The 21,573-nt window shown below is 35.3% G+C and overlaps 1 protein-coding gene across 1 annotated transcript in view; it reads right to left on the bottom strand.

Annotated features, from left to right (window-relative positions):
- The window catches only part of palm2akap2 (PALM2 and AKAP2 fusion), a 103,474-nt gene extending 83,647 nt beyond the window's left edge, over positions 1-19,827 (bottom strand). The window contains exons 1-2 of the mRNA XM_055209211.2: positions 19,690-19,827; positions 12,423-12,625 (exon numbers count right to left, since the gene is read on the bottom strand). Of these exons, the coding sequence (XP_055065186.2) occupies positions 12,423-12,463 (41 nt within the window). The 5' untranslated portion in view covers positions 12,464-12,625; positions 19,690-19,827. The remainder of the gene's footprint in view (positions 1-12,422; positions 12,626-19,689) is intronic.
- Between the last annotated feature and the right edge of the window lie 1,746 nt (positions 19,828-21,573).

The following is a 21,573-nucleotide window of genomic DNA, read 5'->3' as shown; positions in this document are numbered from 1 at the left end:
CTGTAAAGGCACATTAAATTTACTACGCAGAACAACTATACAGACCAATACAGTTACTACATATCAAGAATCGATTTGAATTATAATAAGTACCAGACACTAAATAACAGTTTTCATTTAGGGTAGAAATCTAAGGAAAACCTGTACAAGGCAACATTGCAAAATTATGAGAAATTTTATTAAAAACGTAGCCTATTAGGACACAAGAGTCCAGAAAACGTAGGGTGGCATGATAAGAAAAATGCAATATGCTATAACTTGCTAAATAATGCGATATATGATGTATGCGATATATGATATGCTATACGATAATGCTTCAAGTTTGGAAAATCTGTTTAATATATCTTTAAAAAGTGTACTCTGGCTGGCACCATTTAGGTGAATAGATAATTTAGGTGAGCTAAACAAATCACTGTAATCTAATGTAAAATAAACAAAAAACAGGACTGGGAAACAAAGAGAAACTGATACTAAAATAAGTAACATGAGTACAAATCTCAGACATTATGAAGTGATAAATATTATGTGAGTGATTCATACACAATCAATTTTGCATGACCTACAGCAGCACTTCACATCGGCAAATGGAGGAAATTCCAGGAAGTTCATGTAACCTCTGGAAATAAGATGAAAGCCACAAAACACAGAACACTTAGAGACAGCACATTTCAGAAGCTTTGTGACTAAACCAGCTCTATAAAAGTTAAAGAACAAAGGCCTGTGAAACCTTCCTATGTCAGCACTATGGTATGACAAACTGTACTACACTGTGCTACATTACTTTAAACAAAGCACATGACTGTCAATGTATTTATTTAAAATTTCAAACACCTCAAACTGGCCTATTTTTGCTGAAATGTCAATGATGACACTTTTCAACTAATTTAAGAATCTTAAATCTTATTTTCCCAGCAGTCTCTAAAGTGCAGTGTATTAGAGCACTAGATTTCTTCTTCCCTTGCCACGCACGTTTCCATTTCCAGCCAACATGTGCAACGTCATCAGTCGACATAACAGACAAAAGCAACATTGTTACTCTGGTGCAGTGACCTCATCCAATGAGCCAGCGAGGCGCAGTAATACCTTCCAGATGTGCCCGTCCAGACGCTGGAAATCGAAGACCAAAATAATGCACAGCAAAATGGCCCTCACACTCCTTTTAAAGTGAAACACACCATTAGTGCGCTGACTGCCTCATTCAAAAAACAACTTACAGATGTACTTTATAATCTCATAATTACATTTTAGAAATAAAGCTGCAATTTTTGTTAATCTATGTCATATATGTCTTTAAAAATGCTGTTTTGTTGTTTGTAGAACCTTCCACAACAAAGAACCTTTTGTTCAACAGAAAGGTTGTGTGAGTGTTTAGGTTTCTTATGGAACCAAAAGACTATACAACTACAGACTATGAAACGATACTTTTAAGGTTCTCCCTTGGCATTGCTGTGAGAGCACTTTCAGAACCTATATTTTTAAGATTTGCTATTAGGTTGTGCAGATCACATAGCACAGACCATTCAGCCTTATATAATGAAAAATATTTGTATTAATGATTTTGAAGAAATTATTCCATATATATCCAAATCAATGATAATTTATTCACTTTTTATTTATTAACAATGAATATGTTTATTGATTCAACTTTTATTCAAATTGTATTTAATGTCAGTTTATTTAGTGTAGATTTTTTATATTTGTGCTGTAGATTTTTATCAAAAGAACCTAACTGTTGCATCAGGAGGGTAGTGGGTATAAAAGATTTTTAATAGTTTAAACTAATGTTGTTAAAACTGTGCTGTGTCTAAAACTTCTGTACACTGTCTCATTCACTACTACATGTTGACTGTAAAATAGCTAAATTAGAAAAGTAACTACAAATATATCCCTATGTATGTTCCTATTCCATGATTGTTAATTATTTTTCTTTATTACATGGCATTCTTATGGGCCGGCCACAACATTCCAAGGTTTGTTCTTTTCAGATAACTACCACTTAAAACTACGGTTTCAAATCATTTTTAAAGGTACAGTTTATTATTACACAAAAAATAAATATAAACATGTTTTAATAACATATATGACATTATATTTACAAATTATTAAACCAAATAATATTTGTGACCTTTGAACATCTTGTCTTATCTTTAAACCGAAAGAAAACGTGTTTTCCTTGTGGCAGGTCTGCATTCATTAAAATATGAGCAAATAAAATATTTCAATTAAAGCCATGTAATAAGTAGTCAGCTCGTTTTTGTCGCAAAATAAGCCCCTTCAGTGTGATACAAGACCCTCTGCTGCGCGATGGGTCCTGATCACACTGTCAGGGCTTATTTCTGCGATAACAACCTGCTGCCTATACATTATCCCTTACGTAAAAGTCAAATGTCTTGAAATAACCAACAGAGCAATGTTTGTAACCAGTGATAATACAAAGTAACGCGTTACTCTAATTCCACTACTTTTAGTGGTAACGAGCACGTAACAAAGTATTTATTTTAATCAAGTAAAGCAGTTACAATTACTGAAATTTAAATGAGTTTGTTACTTGCATTACTCTATTTTGTAAAAAATGTACACTTGCAGACATGACATTGCTAGTCTACAACATAAACAAGCGGCTTTCGTGGTCTATGCGTAACTACCGGTAAACTCCGCTAAGAACAATCCAAATACTCAGTTTTTTGATTAAATATCTTCCTTAAATTTTGTTCATTATTTAAATCAAACATAAAAAATATACAAGTAATATATGATCTTAAATCTTAAATATCATGCGGTAAAGACAACTGTGTGACTCCACTGAATTCCAAAGAGCGCACTACCTGCCAGCCATAGTCCCCAAATTCTTAAAGAGACAGTTCACCATTTTAACACATTATATATTTTCAAAAACATACAGAATATTTGTCTTAATGTTCTAAATGATATATATAAATAAAGTAAGCTTACATAAGATAATTTCTAACAAAAATATTCGAAGGCTGAATCTAAAACAAAATAGGCTCCTACAGTATGTGATATATGGATGGGCTATTTTACACGTAAGACTCTAATATAAGAATCTTTACTAAAATAATGCAGTACATAACCGAACTAACAAAAGCGTGACGCCCATCATTTTATCATTCCACCGCCAGTAAATGAGCCTTCAGCAATATTTTCGTCATACATAACATGTAGCTAATGGCCAGACAATTCCATTGATGGTATTTGGGTGCTTATAGGCTTGCGTGAAGTGACGAGTAGTTGTTGCTGTCTGCGTTGTTTGGCACGTTGTTGCAGCACACCTGTCATCTGCTTTGTTTACATTCCTTTGTTAGCGGTTTGTTTGCGTTTTTACATCTGTCTAACTAATTAACATTGTGTGTAAGTTGTAAATAGTTAAAGTTTACAGATAGTTATTTTGTTTTAAGTACTACCTGTTGATTACAATAAATAAGTCTAAATGTTGTGATTGACTTTACTTTTTATATATAGTAACTGGTAGAGTAATTCAATTACTTTTTAAAGAAGTAACTAGTAACTGTAACTAATTTTTTAATTTTCAGTAACTTGCCCAACACTTGTGGTAACTGTGGTGTAAGAGGAATAATTGACTGGTCCTTTGAATTATTTTATTTATTTATTTTTTAATAATTCAATCGCCCGTCGTCAATTATGTATCACATATTTTGTTCAAGTCTTACCGTAAATGACAAAAGAACTGTGGACACATTGAGTTTGTGTTTCGAGAAGCAGGCATTTATCTGAAACATTAGCCAATAAAAGTTATGCACTGGATCTTTCATGATGCCTGCTGTGAGCTGTTTGTTTTCTGTTTATAACTACATTTGTTCTGAAGCATGTCACTGCTTTGGGTCTAGCTTTTTTTAACCACTCAACTGTGATGTGTGTGTGCCTGGTAATTATCACATTGGGACCAATTGTCCCCACAAAGATAGGAATACCAGTGTTTTTGTGACCTTGTGGGGACATTTTGATGTCCCCATGAAGAAACAAGCTTATAAATCAAACAAAATGATGTTTATTGAAAATGTGAAGTAGTAGAATGGTTTCTGTGATGGTTGGGGTTAGGGAATGGGGTAGGTAAGGGGAATAGAATATACAGTTTGTACGAAATAAAATGCATTACGTCTATGGAATGTCCCCACAAAACATGGAAACCAGAATGTGTGTGTGTGTGTGTGCTGCCTTTTGAGGCTATTAACTCTTATGGCCCTATTTTAACGATCTAAGCGCATTGTCTAAAGCGCATGGCCTAAATGGGCGTGTCCGTTGCCACTTTTGCTAATTTAACGATGGGAAAAATGGTTCGTTCACGGTCGAAAAGGGTTGTTCATATTCTCCTAATGAGTACTGGGTGTGTTTTGGGCGTAAAGTGCAATAAACCAATGAGAGTCTTATCTCTCATCTCCTTTAAAAATCAGTTGCACTGGCGCTATGTCTAATCCCTATTTAGATGACGGACTTTGTAAACTGAAAAACCAAACGGAGGAAGAACCAGTTTAAGAATAATGTTAAAAAAATGTGTTGTTTTCATTTTTATTGAAATTGTAATTTTTTTTATTAAAACCTTTAAAGCCTTTTTCTTTTAGTCATGGAAGTAAAAATAACAGGCTTTTAATTGCTGTAAATGTATTGATATCCTACATAATCATTGTAATCTCATAAAATAATTTGCAAATATGCAAGAAAATGTTTGTAGCCTACTCTAAGAATACAAACAAGAGATAAAGAATTTAAAAACGTGCGGAGAGCTGAAGCGTTTCAGCACTCGGACACTGCCATGTTTTTTTTAAAGCATTACTTAAAATGTTTCTCATCTCACCATATCCACAGGTACAAAGTCATCATATACAATAAATCCGTAGGGTAGCATTTAAAAATATATGCATTTGTTTACTTACCAGGCTACAGGTGAAGCAGCTCTTTACGCCTTTTAACGTCTTATAATTGGTCCTCATTTATGTCCAAGATATTTATTATTTAAAAGCATTTTTGTGCTGCTGCGCATTCATGTACACTGAAAAAAAATTATTCATTGGATTTAATCAATTTTTTAAGGTAAGTGGTTGCAATCAATTTATTTAAGCTACATTTAAACAAAAAGATTAGTAAAGTAAAATAAAATATAAAACTTTTGTTTAAATGTAGCTTAAATAAATTGATTGCAACCACTTACCTTACAAAAATTGGTTAAATTCAATGAATAATTTTTTTCAGTGTACGTGATAAGCAAACCCGCGTTGTCGTCCCGTTTATAGGCGCATATTACTAACGCGGTCTTTAAATAACAAAAATAATATTTTTGTTGGTCAATGGCATAGTCTATTTTAGTTGCCTCAAAATAGCAACGCGCCAACAATGCGTTTGAACACACCTACATGTAGTTTTCAGACCAGAAAGCCCATGGGCGCAAAATTGGGCGCAAATGCATTTGCTATTTAAACAATGTGGCGCTAAACGTGAAAATAATAATTGCAGCAGGTTGAAACTAGCAAAGACACTTGCGCCGGGTGTATGATAGAGCCCTTTGTGACTAAACTTGACCTAAAGTATTCAGTATTTCTAAATTCCCTAAACTGGAATAAACAGTGTTTTCCATCATATATAATTTCCTATATTACTACATTTTATTTTATTTTGGTGTTATTTTGATGTATTTTTCTTACGTCTATGTCCTGCTTTTGTGTTTAAATGTTGCCTGTAACTTTTGTAAAGCATATATTTGTTTGGAGTGTCATGTGTGTGTTTCGTCGAAATGAAAGTTTTAGGTTTAATGCTTTACCAGTGCTGATGATCTGATCAGCTTCATTAATGGCAAACACAACTGTTGTATACATCATTATGTATAAGATTAATGGAATGTTTATCTGAGAGGACTGAGCCATGGTGTTTATCCATCAGGACCGCCTGTAGCTTTGCTGTGAGTACTGCTAATTATGCATGTGTCTGGAATGTGACAGCTGCAGCTATGAGCACTCTAAACGCATTCTTCGGTGTGATGGCTCCAGACCTTTTATATTGTCAAGATCACACTCTTAAACCTGACTGCAATACTATCACACAAGCAATACTATCACGCAAGCAAGACAACCACTTGTAAAAAAAAAATTCCCAAAATACTTTTAAAGTTTACTGGTCTATGCCCATAAGTGTAGCTGCAACCAAAATGTTATTTCTCACCAGGGTACTATTAACTTGGTTTTCGACTTGTTGGCTTTCCTATTGCAGCATTACAATAACTTTTTGAGTAAGCAGCAATGCTGTTTATCCGTATTTATTGTTAAAAATTATTATTGTCCAGTGTTTTTTTTCCAGAAATTTCAGAATTTACATGATTTATTCATTCTTTAAATATTCAACATGGTTTGGGTGAATATTCAGGGATACAGTAGATCTTTGTAATTTCCTACAGACATGAATGTAACTGATTTTAATTTTTCAGTTATGAATGTCATAATGGGGTGGTTCCCCGACAGGGATTAGTTTAAGCCAGGGCTAGGTCTTAGTTTAATTAGGAAATATAACTAGTTTTAGCCCTATGGAGCGGTTTCCCGGACAGGGATTAGACTAGTCATAGACTAAAATAAATGTTATGGCGCTTTTCCATTGCATAGTACTCCACGGTTTGGTTTGGTTTAGTTTGGGTCGGGTCAGCTTACTTTTGGGAGCTTTTCAATTGGATGCAGTTTTCGTACCACCTCGGTTGGGGTTCCAAGCAACCCAAGCTGATACCAAACGTGACGCGAAAACACTGTAGGTCACTGATTGGTCTGAGAGAATCGTCACTACAGTATCATCGTTATAATGTAAAAATTAGCTTTACCTGTGCTAGCTTGCGCTGTCTCAAGCAAAAATGTTGTCATCTGTCCAAACTGAAAACCACTTGCACTGATATATCTTAAAATACATCAGTGCCCTTTGTTTTTTAAAAAGGACACCAGTAATGTTTTTAGTAAGGCATGTTTGTTAAAACTAGTTATATTTCCTAATTAAACATAAGACCTATTCCTGGTTTAAGCTAATCCATGCCTATGAGCTTTGGTCATCTATGTTAGCTACTGATGTACTGATATGCACATTTTACTGATATGCACATGTAGTCTCTAACAATAAACAAATGACAACTAATCTTGCATGTCGGCAGGGTCTATACAAACTTTTGGTCAATGAAATGGTCTCTAAAACAAGCATGTCCCTTCTCCTAAGCACCTGTCACTGACTAACAGCTACCAATAGCAAATCATTAACTATACTCTGAATAGCCTGCTACCATTTTTTGTATATAGTAAATACTTAAATATAATGTGTATCAGTAGCGGCCGGTGACTTCTTTTCTGAGTGGCGGGAATTCAATATATTTGTTTGGAGTGTCATGTGTGTGTCTCGTCATGTCAAAATATGTGTTTGGTGCGTCATGTAAACCAATATGCACCATGCGTCATGTCAAAATACATGCCTGCTGCACACTCGTCGCAAGACACGCTCACATATACAAAATACTTGCAAAACACTAAAACCCCATTCACACAGACCTTTGGTCTCAAAAAATACCTGTAAAATTGACAGACAAGCTTCTGTGTGAACGCAAACACGTCCCGTTTATCTTCTGGGATCATTAGCAGAAAGAGGACCTAGTAAGATACACGGAAAACCCTCTGTGTGAACAAGAATCCGAAAGAATGCCGTAATGGGCGTGTCGTAAAAAGTTATGGTTCAGCTTTTTAAAACGAGAGATTTATATGCAAATCAACATTCACTACAAGAAAGGTCTCAAATTACAACCCCAAATCAGAAAAAGTTGGGACACTGTAGAAATTGTGAGTAAAAAAGTTATGGAATAATTTAAAAATCTCATAAACTTATATTTTATTCACAATAGAATATAGATAACATGTCAAATGTTGAAAGTGATAAATTTTGAAATGTCATGCCAAATTTTGGATTTCATGAGAGCTACACATTCCAAAAAAAGTTGGGACAGGTAGCAATAAGAGGCCAGAAAAGTTAAAAATACATATAAGGAACAACTGGAGGAGGACCAATGTTTAGGAATAGGAATGTTGTCCCATTCTTGACTAATACAGACTTCTAGTTGCTCAACTGTCTTAGGTCTTCTTTGTCGCATCTTCCTCTTTATGATGTACCTAATGTTTTCTGTGGGTGAAAGATCTGGACTACAGGCTGGCCATTTCAGTACCCGGATCCTTCCTCTACGTATCCATGATGTTGTAATTGATGCAGTTTGTGGTCTGGCATTGTCATGTTGGAAAATGCAAGGTCTTCCCTAAAAGAGACGACTTCTGAATGGCATTATATGTTGTTCTAGAACATGGATAAACCTTTCAGCATTGATGGTGCCTTTCCAGATGTGTAAGCTGCCCATGACACACGCATTCATACAGCCCCAAACCATCAGAGATGCAGGCTTCTGAACTGAGTGCTAATAACAACTTGGGTTGTCATTGTCCTCTTTAGTCCGGATGAAATGGCGTCCCAGTTTTCCAAAAAGAACTTCAAATTTTGATTCGTTGGACCACAGAACAGTTTTTCACTTTGACACAGTCCATTTTAAATGAGCCTTGCCTCGGGAAAACGCCTGTGCTTCTGGATCCTGTTTAGATATGGCTTCTTTTTTGACCTAGAGAGTTTTAGCTGGCAATGGCGAATGACACAGTGGATTGTGTTCACTGACAATGTTTTCTGGAAGTATTTCTGAGCCCATGTTGTGATTTCCATTACAGTAGCATTCCTGTATGTGATGCAGTGCCGTCTAAGAGCCCGAAGATCACGGGCATCCAGTATGGTTTTCCGGCCTTGGCCCTTACTCACAGAGATTGTTCCAGATTCTCTAAACCTTTGAATGATATTATGCACTGTAGATGATGATAACTTCGAACTCTTTGCAAATTTTCTCTGAGAAACTCAGAAAACTATTTTTCGCTGCAGCATTGGGGGAATTGGTGATTCTCTGCCCATCTTGACCTCTGAGAGACACTGCCACTCTGAGAGGTTCTTTTTTCACTCTCGCAGTAGTTTGACGTCACCCGGCTGTCGATTGTTGCGGCGCCGCATGAAGTCGAACAAGCCTATTGACGTGTTTCCATTCATAGGCTTCACACTCGTGCGTGCAAGGAACCTACGACAAAACCGGGTTTTTACCGTTCATTTAAACGACGCGTTGATCGTTTTTGTCACCATGTGCTCAGACGCAGCTCCGCGTCTCACTCAGAACCTCAAGAACGCGCTTTCACGAAGGATCATTTGACATTACTGTAGAGATGAGAGATAGATGGAGAGGTAAGGATGGTGCCCATGTTGAAAAAACTTAATAGAAGTCTAGAAACAAAGTATTAAATTATGTATAGCCATGTCACTCATCTCATTACAATATGTTAACTAGATAACTGGATACAACTTATTGTATAGTTTAATAAAATAATGTATTTTGATTATACAAATTAATTACGACCTAAATATAGGTTTTTTTTAACTAACTGCTGACCAGCTTAGGGAATCTCTATGGCTATTTTATAAGACATATTGCTGAATCAGTATGTTGTTTTTCTTGTTAATTGAGTCTTTTTGGGTAGCCTATCTTATGCCTAGAATTAGTCAAGGAGGTTGATTCTTATAACTTCCTTCAAAGTTTGTTCACTTGTGCATATTGACATGTGCAACAAATGCATATAGGGTGTCAGACTCATAGATTTGAATAATTTAAAGTTCAGGTTTTAAAGTTTGGGTCAACATGTGGCACAGCTTTAAAACTGAAACCTATAAAATCCTATCAGAGGTCCAAAATGTCATTGAAACACACCAGTGACTTTGCTGTCATCAGGATTAAACATGTTACCCCTCGAACTCTCCCTCCCAACAGAGCTTCCCCACAAAACAAATCCCAATTTAACCCCTGTACATGTACTATATATATTCTCACTATTTTTTAACACATCTATAGTTATGCGCTGGCACAGAGTTAGACTCTTTTGACTCCACACAGAAACAGCAACGCGTGCGGCATGACATATGGCATGATCAGTTTTTTCGCTCTTCTTTATTCTTTTTTTATGTATTATAGAAGTATCGGATCGGGACTCTGTATCGGCAGATACTCAAAATCAAACGACTCGGACTCGAGGGCAAAAAAACCTAATCGGGACATCCCTAATTGCGTCACATGCTCATTTGAGCTTATAATAAACAAAAATGCCCGCGTGTCATCCCAAAAAGATATTTCGTTCACCTCCTCAAAAGGGGGGTTTTGAATGCATATTAACAATCACAATGAGAAATGTCTGAAAACTGTATTAAAGCAGGGATTAGGGAGCCTCTCAAATACCCACTCTGAAGCTGAGATCATTCACCACCACAGAATGGCGCGTCACTCGCTCCTTTATAGTCTTATCATAAACAAAAATGCACGAGAGTGGTTTCTGGAGAGAGACATAATAAATAATATGCAAACTTAAGATGCTGTGTAGCAGATGCAGGACTTTAAACAGGTCACGTGTCTTTACGGGACCTTGCAGATGCCGGAAAATCATTGGCAGTGTGAATGAACAAAAAATCAAACGATCCCGGAAAAATCCAGGATGCATTTTCCATATATGTTCCGGAATGTCTGTGTGAAAAGGGCTTAACTTAACACTAAACTCTGAATACACACCAGATGAAGCAAGTATCTGTCAAACTTGTTTTTATTTAAACCCCTCCGAAGCATCTGCGCAGTCACGTATTTTGACGTGTGATGCACATAGGTTCACATGACGCACTGAATTACATATTTTGACATGACGAGGCACACACATGACGGGCTACTTTAAATACATGTTTGCACCATGCACCCTCGAAAAAGAAGTCACCGGCCGCCACTGGTGTATATCACAAATTTCTATATGCATGAAAACATACCTACTACATTTGCAGAAATGTGTAGTAAACAAAAGAGCCCTGCTTAAAAAAAAACAATAGACACCATCACAGAAATTCTATTGGTTTTATTGGGAATTTTATCGGTTCTAATGGAATATGGCCAAAACACACTTCGTGTATTGGTCTTTGTTGGTCTCTAATGGTATGTATTGGTTCTATTGTTTCTAATAGGATATTGCCCAAAACACACTACAGGGTAGTGGTTTTAATGGTAAAAGCTAATGGTTCCTATTGGCATTTTAATGGAAACCATTAGAATTTTCTGCAATGTTTTTTTTTTCAGCATGGAGAACACATAAACAAATATTCTATCCCACAATGCAGTGCATTCAACTTGAACTTCCATTTCCAGGGTGCATAACTAAACACATATAAGTAACAGTTACTATTATTATTGTTAAGACATAGTATTCAGTCTACATCTGTTGAATAGTATAAAATACAGCAATACTGTACGCAGTGTGGTAGTATTTAACTATACACATAGCATGGTTCATGGTTGTGACATAAAGTAAAGGCAGTCAATACTTATGTCTTGGCCACAAGTTGTGTATCATAAGTAATCCCATCAATACAGGAAAAATGTCAAGCCATTTGTCATTGGGTGTTTAAGAATTCAGTGATGCCATATAGTATACCACACAAATGTCTGCTGTCTCTGACCTGCAGACCTTATTGAAGGTGCTACTTTTGCACATGCACAGTGTAAGCTAAGCTCTATGCTAAGAATATGTTAGGTATGACAACGAAAAGTAACAAGTACTGGATATTTAAGACACACAGTTTTGACATAAAATTCTGTATAAACAAAGCACATCTGCCGTATATATATATATTTGATTTGTTATTACTAAAACTGAAATGCCTTCCTGACATTCAGTGGCATGAATCTCATGATCACTGTCAGACCCATCTAGTTTTTCCTCAGAAATGCTTAGCATAATATCTTGGTGTCTTGTAAACACAACTTATTCTAGCAGACACTATTGATATTGTACAATGACATCCCCTGACATCTATTACATAAAAGCCAGCCAGTCAGAATCAGGCTTATATGTTCAATCAGTTCTTGCCCTTTTTGTGTGTAACATATCATGCATGTATAAACTCATTACTACAAGAATATGGCTACTTTTCAAATTATGTCAGAATGCTAGCCCAGCTGCGTTGGCTGCATTTCATTTGCTGTTAAATTCAGGACATCTCTAAACAAGACAGTAGACAATTTGTCAGCATTATTACTGTAAGCTTTCCTTATTCATCTTTGAAACTATATGTGCATTTGCATCATTCACATTGTTCGCAATACACATTGCATGTCTGTCCACTGTTCACACACACACACACACACGAATCCATGACTGCAGACAACAGCTGCAGCATCACCATCCTCTCGCTGCCCTGGCTGCCGTTGCCATGGCAACCTGTCCGTGATGTCCAACCCTAGAGAGGGAGGGTAAGGAAAAAATGGAAATACTCACTCATATGCCGGGGCTTTCCTCCGGAGAGGTGTGCCCATCATGGCTGCGTCTTCTTCCTCTTCCCCTTTCTTTTCTTAGTCCTCTGTTCTGTTCGCTGCTGATTCTGCTTCACCTTAAGAATGACAAATCCTCTCCTCACCTTTTCCTGAGATTTCAGATGGATGCTGGGTAGAGGCTTGCAGCTTGCTAGAGCTCTGTCTAGCCTGCAGGAGGAGGGAGAAAAAGTGAGAAAGAGAGAGAGAGAGAGCAGACACAGGAGGGAGGGTCACATTTGTTTCACGTCTGATTTCATCGGTAGAGGATAAGCTTTGCTTTAATGTTTAAATAGAGACTGTAGTGTTGCTATAATTCTAATAAATGATGTGTTATCAGTAAAGTTTATCTGACTTATCCTGCAATGACTACCATTTAAATACCTTAATTTATGTGCCATTGATGTACCAACTCACTTGCAGTTATAACAACTCATCTCTAGTCAAGATAAACAATAGTAAGTTGAAATGACTTGTAAATTCGAGTTGATTCAACAAAAATTTTTAAGGCAGCAAAGTATTTTTTACAGTGTATGAGTGTTCCCTGGGAATCAAACCCACAATCCTTGCAGTGCAAACGCAATGTGCCTCCAACTGAGCTACAAAAATAACAATTCAGTTCCCCGCACAGGGATTAGCTTAAAACAGGACTAGGCCATAATCAGGAAGTACTTTTTGTTTTGCTTCAAAAAGCACACAAGTAATATTTTTAGTAAGGCATGTTTGTTAAAACTTGTTATATTTCCTAATTAAACTCCTGACTAAATCTAATCCCTGTCCGGGAAACCATACCATAGAGTTTAATGGTAATAGGAATTATTCCTTTTTTTTAAAGATCAAAATATGTGTTCGCCGCGTCATGTGAACTTGTGCATTTTTTTTTGTAATAGTCTGGCTAAAATCTTAATGACATTACATTTTAAATTTTGTAGGTGTGTGGTGTTGGGTGTTAGGATATCATTAAAAATACACTGTGCAAAATTTTGAATTATTCCTACAATATCTAGAGGTTGCTCAAAACCTTTGAATAATTCTGAAATCACATATTTTTGCAAAGCGGTACCATTTAAAAACGCACAACACATATAAAACTTGCTTCTTGGAGGGTAAATTTGTTTCAGTTATTGCAGTCTCTTCTGATCCGAGTAACCATATAGCGGACTTGCTTCTTGTTGCTTCAGCCGTTGTCTCAGTGTATATTGTCTATTGTGCTTCATTCACATTGAAGCTTTCTTGCTTTGAAAGACATATCACAACTAAACAGGAGTTTCAGTTGCATGGAGCATGGTCAACTAAGTCCATTGCTGCCATGAGTATATAATATTAAACAATTATACATGCTAGCACAAAGTATAGCATAATACGCGAATGTGTTAAACTTCAAAAGGTCTTGAACAACATCTAAATATTAATTAATATTAACCAAAAAATTTTCCCAATTTTTTTATTTATTTATTCAAACATATTAGTGGGATGAAAGAATGAAATTAAAGTAAAAAAATAAGGACTACCCTATTCCATAGTATTCTTTTTCCTACTATGGAAGTGAAAAGGATTCACAAATGGTCGACTTTGTTGCTTCCCATGATGGAGTTTACAAAAGCACACAAAAATATTTAGTATTTAAGGGAACTTTGAGCTGTTGGACTGAATGTTGTCTGCTGTGAGGAAAAACATGTGCTTTTGCTGCGCTATTGAGGCAATAAGAAATGTAGTGGCCTGTTATTAGGCAACTTTACTGTGTGTGTGTGTGTGTGTGTGTGTGTGTGTGTGTGTGTGTGTGTGTGTGTGTGTGTGTGTGTGTGTGTGTGTGTGTGTGTGTGTGTGTGTGTGTGTGTGTGTGTGTGTGTGTGTGTGTCAGATGTTGCATTAACCGAAGATTTTTCATCTTTGACGGAATACTTTTTAGCCGGAAAAAAGAACCAATGTGAAAGTCATTTAACAGATTGCATTTACAACTATAAAATTTCTAGTCATGGTATTTGACCTAATGCAGATTATGCAGCATTTGCAGCTGATCTATATGAAGTTCTGCAAGAGTGCAAATACTCAAGTACTTGCTAAAGTTTAAACTCTCTGGAGCTACATTGATGTCATGCATTGATAGGTCTGCGCAGCCCTGCTGAAGTAAACACTACAGTGTAATGGAAGAGAGTGAGATCAATATTCAGAACAAAAGTAAAACTTTAACAAGACGACGTCTATCTGAAGTAAAGACACAAAATCTAATGACTATAGATTCTGCATTAATCTGCCTTCATGTGTTTATTACACAAGACGTTTTCAGATACAGTGTCATGAGTTTAGTTCAATTCAGATTCCTTTTATATCATTATGTTGCTTGCTATGCAGTTACATAACAAATATGTTAAATAACAGAAAAACTGGATATTTACAGAAATATTGTGTTGATATTTTAATTGCAATAGTATTTTGTGATTTGATTTGTTCATATCTTGTTCAGCACAAAGTTTGCAGGCCCTATTTGAATGATCTAAGTGCATGTCTAAAGCGCACAGATCAAGTACATTTAGGGCATGTCTGAATCCACTTTTGCTAGTATAACGACGGAAAAATGGTCTATATGCGCCTAGCGCACAGTCTAAAGGGTTGTTCCTATTCTCGTAATAAGTAATTGTATTTTATCAGAGAGTAATGTGAAATAAACCAATGAAAATCTCACCCCCTTTAAAAGGCAGTTGCGCTCAAGCAAAGGCGAATTCCGGAAAAACTGTATGCAGAGGAAGAAGACCACCAGTTTTAGATTGGTATTTAAAATTACATTGTGTTTTATTTATTTATTCATTGTGTATTAGTTATTTTTGTAACGTTTAAATGGTTATTTCTGTAACATTTACTCTTTAAAAGTCATTATTTAAGTAATAGCTAATAAGTAAAATAAGCAGTGATTTAATTGCTGATAAAGTATGATGCATGATAATCTGTAATCTGTAATTACTGTAATCTCAAAATGTTTTTTATAAGAATAATTTACAAAAATGGTCTGCATAAGTAAAAATACTTTATTTGTAACAGGAGAGTTTACAAACATGTCGAGAGCAGCAACGCTTAAGAACCAAGGACAAGTGTTTTGAAAAGTATTACTTAAAACTGGTTCTCATCTCAACACATCCAAAGGCACAACGTCACCATACACAACAAATCCATGGGGTACCATTTAAATGCAATATTAGCACTTTTTAAAAGCAAAAACATCTGCTTACCAAAATCTTCTGACAGCTGATCTCAGCTTCCCCTGCTGGAAAAAACAGCATACCAGCAAAACTAGCATATGTTGTGTTTTGGTGCTGGTTTGCTGGTGATGGAAGTAAATAAACAGCGACTAATGTTGCAGTTTGAGTTAAATCACTCCTTAACTTGGTCCATCTTTGTTCTCATAGTCGCAAATGGAAGTACCTATGACGCAATTTTTTTACCTGACAGGAGGGGTTTTAGTGGACCAATCACATTGCTTGCAGTCCGCACAGAACTGACGCGCTGTTAAAAATTTGGCGAGGTGCACATCAGGCTTGCAGAGCTACGCAGAGACTACGGATAACCTACGCCGTAGACCTTACACAAGACTATAAATTGGACTTTATGCCTTCTAAAGTCCTGTAAACTGTGCTCATTTATGTCCAAAAAAAAGTAATCTTTATTATCTTTATTAATCTTTAATAATATTATTTTACATTTGAATCCTTTAATGGTCTTTAATCTTTCTATGCGTGTAATAAGCAAACGCACGTTGTCGCATATTACTAACGTGCTCTTTAACCTCCTATTTTTTTCTTGTTTGCACCACAATACCTTATTCTGTGTAACTTAAAAACAGGGCTCTCAAGTCTCACGCATTCACCGTGAGACATATGCATTTCAGTCAGTTCACACGCTCACACGCCACACTTGTATTTCTCACGTGGGGGAGTAAGATAAATTGTCCTGCTATACAATTAATGGAGAGGCGCAGGCATACACAGGGCAGTTCTGTCGAGTTCAGCTGCTTTGAGTTTTTTAAGTGTGCTCAACTCAGTGCCGCAAGAACTGACAAGCAGATGACATCAGAGTACCGCAAGAAATCTTGCGGAGGAGGCTGATTTCAAATCACTCTCACGTTACTCTGATGTCATCCACTTGTCGTTTCTTGCAGTGCCTCATGAAGTCGTACACACCTATTGAAGGCAGGATAGGCAGGAATTATCTAAAAAACTTTTTTCCAAATTTGTTTAAACTGTCTTTATATACCAATACGTAAGTAAAATGACAAGTACGTAACATTTGAAAGTGCATGAGGCATAAAATCTAGGAAGCGCAAAACTACGGCAGAGAAAGAGCATTCAGAACTCACAGTACCTGCATATGCAGTCAGCGAAGGCAAACAAGGCAAAAAAAAGAATAAACGAAGAAATCAAACAAGAGTAAATATCGCGTGGCTTTTCACAGAGTCGACGATGCGGTAGCAGTACTGTCTCTGGAGTGTGGTCCTCATCAGAGTCAACAATGCTTTCATCATGGAAACTCTTACATGCAAAACACCGTATATGTTATGAATCCACAAAATTCACCTTCATCACAGTGTAACTGATGGTAATGAAAAAACTTGTATCAATGCAACCTGTTTTAGCTTTGTCTTATAAATATAACTAGCTTGTTCGTTACCAATTAAACAAAATATATTTTAAACTTTACCAGTATCGATATGCTAGCTTAATGGTGAGTACTAAAAGCCATCCTATTTGTTTATATTCATAGTGATAAAGTAAGGTGTATTATTACATGTGATTCTGACATGATGTTATTACATGCACCGCGCTCCGTCCTCTCCGCTCATCTCAGGTAAATACTTCTACCAGCAGAGTGGTCGGCGTCGCGCGTTTATGTGTTTTGGGGGTGTGGCTTTAGAAGAAACCCAGAAGGGAGGGGGTGTAGTGAATGGAAATAATTAGCTGTGTTTAAAACAGTCGTGAGACGTCTACAGACACTCGATTTTTATAATCTTTTTTTAGTGTACTTTAATTTTACTTATGTATTGGTATATAGTGTTTTAGATTTTTTAGACCTGCCTACTCTGCCTTTAATGCATCCTACCAGGCAATCAGAAAGAAATGAGAATGTTAAATGATATTATCTCTCTGCAAGAACGTTCGTTACTAACATGGATTTAACAGAGTGGAAGTTGGATGAGCAAGATCCGATGAATGCAGTAGATAAAACCCATTTTTTAAGCATTTTGATTTTTCGATTCCTTTGGCGAAATCATTGCCTTTAATCAAAGACAATGAGAGCTAATATTGGGGAATAAAGCCAAATTCGTGCTAAATTATTATTGATTCAGTCAAAAACTCCAACAACTTTGCAACCGGAAGCTTTAGTTATCTGAAACTAAGAAAAGTACTAGATGCTTCCTGAAATTAATGTAATAGAGATGCATTTCATTATTCTTTCCCTTTCATCATTGAATGATCTGCAAAACTGTATAAAGTATAATTCCATAATCTACTTAAAGTGCCCTGTTTCATGTACTAATTTTGTACTTAATATAGCCAACATTTTTTTGTTATTTAGTACATTAATATGAAATATGCTAAAATGTTATTTAAAAATGTATTTAGGTACCACTTGTAATATATTTGAACCCATCTTTGTATGTACAAAGTTTTGTAATAAGTATGTTAAATGCATTTCAGTTCATATTCATGACATCTCAAAATAACATAGATAAGGACACCTATGTTTTTAAGTACTAAAAAGTTTTTTTTTGGTGTATTATGTACAAAAATGAAAATAGGGCACTTTAAAGGGATAGTTCACCCAAAAATAAAAATTCTGCTATCATTTTCTCACTCTCATGTTTGAGGAATGTTTGTAATCAAACCTTTAATGAGCCCCATTCACTTCCATAGTAGGAAAAATTATACTATGGAAGTCAATGGGTCTCATTAACGATTTGTTTACAAAACATTAGGTCAAATTAATGATTTGATTAATGTATTGATTTTTTTATCAACACTACATTCAAACCACCTATTGCGTCATTGTTCAGACTTTTTGTTGTATTGCTTTTCCCGTTTACAAGGTGAATGGATTGTGACCACCTATTCTTAAAGGAACAGTATGTAGGATTGTGCCCAAAACTGGTATTGCAATCACAAAACCTGTGGCTAAAACTGGTACTGCAATCACACAACTGGTGGTTAATACACAAAATGACAACATTAACATCAATTGAGGGCTGCAACTCCACTTTTTAAATGACAATATCGTGGCCAGACCACTGTTGTCAGTGATATAAGTATTTGAAATAAAAATGATTTCTGAATGTCGAGTGACATATCAGATCCATTTTATGATTAATTGATATACATTTCTTACATACTGTTCCTTTAAGCTTCAGAAGGACACAAAGGGGTTATAACATAACTTCACACAACTTTTGCTGTATAATCCAAGAATCCAGAAGGTATACAATTAAGTTATAAAAAATATGAGACATTATTTGAGTTGTTATCAAGTAAGTTATGACCTATTCCTGATCTGTTATATGTTATTTTAATCAGACTAAAGATCTGGCTTTAAAAATTGGGGTGGGCATAAGGGACAACACCAAGGTCACATTCAGCTGGAGTGTTGAGGCTCTCTGCATGCTTGAGTGTCACATACTTGGATGTTTGTGATTATGTTAGTTAGTATCTTTATCTGACTGTCTGGAATGCTTTGCAGTCTTCGTGGTGTTTAAACGCCTTATTAGGTTATATATTTAACCCTATTTACTTTACATTTACAATATAACAACTACAAAACATACATAAAAATATACTTGAAACTTATTTTGTGCATTTGTGCATATGGTTGTTTTGAGTAGTGTATATTTTTGCGTGAACCACTGTTGCTCCAGTATGACCTCTAAAGACATTTGCATGATTTAGGTGATGTTGTAATATTTGTATTTAAAACAATCTTAATATTTTTTCTGGATACAATAAATTGTATTGATCTGCGGTTCATAACTGAGTAAAATATATGCGACTTAACAAACAAGCTGAAAATGTTGTTTTTAAGACTTTGTGAGTTTAGGGCTAAATGTAAACAAAAACTTTTCAAGGATAACAAAATGTTTAAAATTATCAGCTCCTGTTTCATTTGTCTCTAATTGTTTCTACCAATAACAAGACAATAACAATATTTTAGCACAAAATAAATGACAAAGAAAGTTGGGTTTAATATAGACTACTTACCTCTTGCAGGTCTGTAAATATGCCACTATCTGTAAGCGCTATGTAGTGTTACATGACCCTTGGCATTCATCTGATGGTAGTGCTTTCCAACTGGCTATCTCACATGTTTGCTCAGCAAGGATCCTGAAACCAGTTTCATTTTAGTATCAGGAATGTGCGCATTGACTCTCACCATTATTGGCAGAAGTTGTATTTGGTAGACCTTGAGACCTTTATGTTCAAATGTTCCTAGTAATCACAACACATCACAATGACATAAAAATGCCGCCTTAGCCCACAACAGAGAAAAAAAGCTGAAATGGGGGCGTAAGGCACAAGGCCATTCATGTAAGCAACAGATATCACACACTGATACAATGTTAGCTTTGTTGATGGCTCTTTCTGGAATTTTTCCTCTGTAATGTAGCTGTAGTAAAGGGCTCTATTATTGGCCAGAGTTTGTACTGTCACCCTGTCTAAGATCTGTTTATGGTCATTCAGGAGTTGTTTCTGTACATTTACAATACTGGCCAAAGAAGTTCATTTCACATTATGCTACTGTTAAACAAACTTTAAATTAACTATTAAAAAACAAAGTGGAGAGATTTTTTAATTAGAATAATCATGAGAAAACTATTTACCAAATGAGTATTTAGTACACATAATAATTATTATATGCTATTTAATCTTCAAATAACTTTTATTTAATTTCACCTGAAACCCAGATATTTTATATTACTCCTTTGGGTTTTTATTTAACTTAAATAGAAGGGCATTGCTATTTACAAAATAGTGTGTGGTAAACAGTACATTCAGTATAATGCAACTATACCAAACTAAGACCAAACATACTAAAGGTTTGTTAATGTAAAAAAGTAAAAATTACATATGTTTTATTATTTTACACTGTCATATAACAGAAAGAAGCACACACACACTAGTTAAAATACTACACTCTAAAAAATGCTGGGTTATTTTTATTATTTTAGAAATAAGGACTTCCCCAAAGTGAGACTTTTCTCAGGTTTGTCAGGTTTTGCTCAGTTGTTAGAATGTTAGTTTTACCCTTGGTTGTCTCAAATGTTTGGTCAACTTCTTTCTCAGATTGCACCAAAGTTCCAGGTTACATTTTATCACAGAAACAAACTAATAATAAAATAATAATATGAAAATATTTTGCATACATAAAGTAAAGTTTAGGATTTTTGCGTCGCCTTGTTTATTATAAGGCCTTAATTTTCGAGATATAATTTAAATTTTTAAAGAATTCTGAGTGAATATGACCTGTACCTGTGAGTTTCACCATTGCACATGGGTTTATTATTTTATTTTTTATTTACTTTCACACCTCCATACATTCCTACACCCCATCCAGAACTTTATGTTCATCAAATGTGTGGCGTCTTGTGTTACCTTCACAAAGGGGCACTAAATCACATTCCCACTAGTTTTCCTTTACTTCTCCATGATGGTGGAATGACCTTCCTATTGCTATCCGGTCAGCCACATCTCTTGTAACATTCAAAAACAATTAAAAATCTAGCGCTTTCTTTTTCTCTCAGCAGGTATTGTTTTGGAATAATGAAAACTTATATCTTGTTAAAAGTACATTTTGTACTATTTCCTCCCTATATGACACATCACATTTATTGTTTCCGAATCTTTGTAAGTCACTTTGGATAAAAGGGTCTGCTAAATGCCTAAATGTAAAATGTACATTTTAAATAGGTGTAGTATTTTATTTTATTTTATTTTATTTTATTTTATTTTATTTTATTTTATTTTATTTTATTTTATTTTATTTTATTTTATTTTATTTTATTTTATTTTATTAACAAGACCGTAAGGAATCAGTCCTCAGTAACATACAGCTCTTCATCAAAAAAGTTATTTTTCAACTGTAAG

The sequence above is a fragment of the Misgurnus anguillicaudatus genome, chromosome 12, assembly GCF_027580225.2.
Source record: "Misgurnus anguillicaudatus chromosome 12, ASM2758022v2, whole genome shotgun sequence".
Classification (NCBI taxonomy): Eukaryota; Metazoa; Chordata; class Actinopteri; order Cypriniformes; family Cobitidae; genus Misgurnus; species Misgurnus anguillicaudatus.
This window is presented reverse-complemented; position numbering and strand designations above follow the sequence as displayed.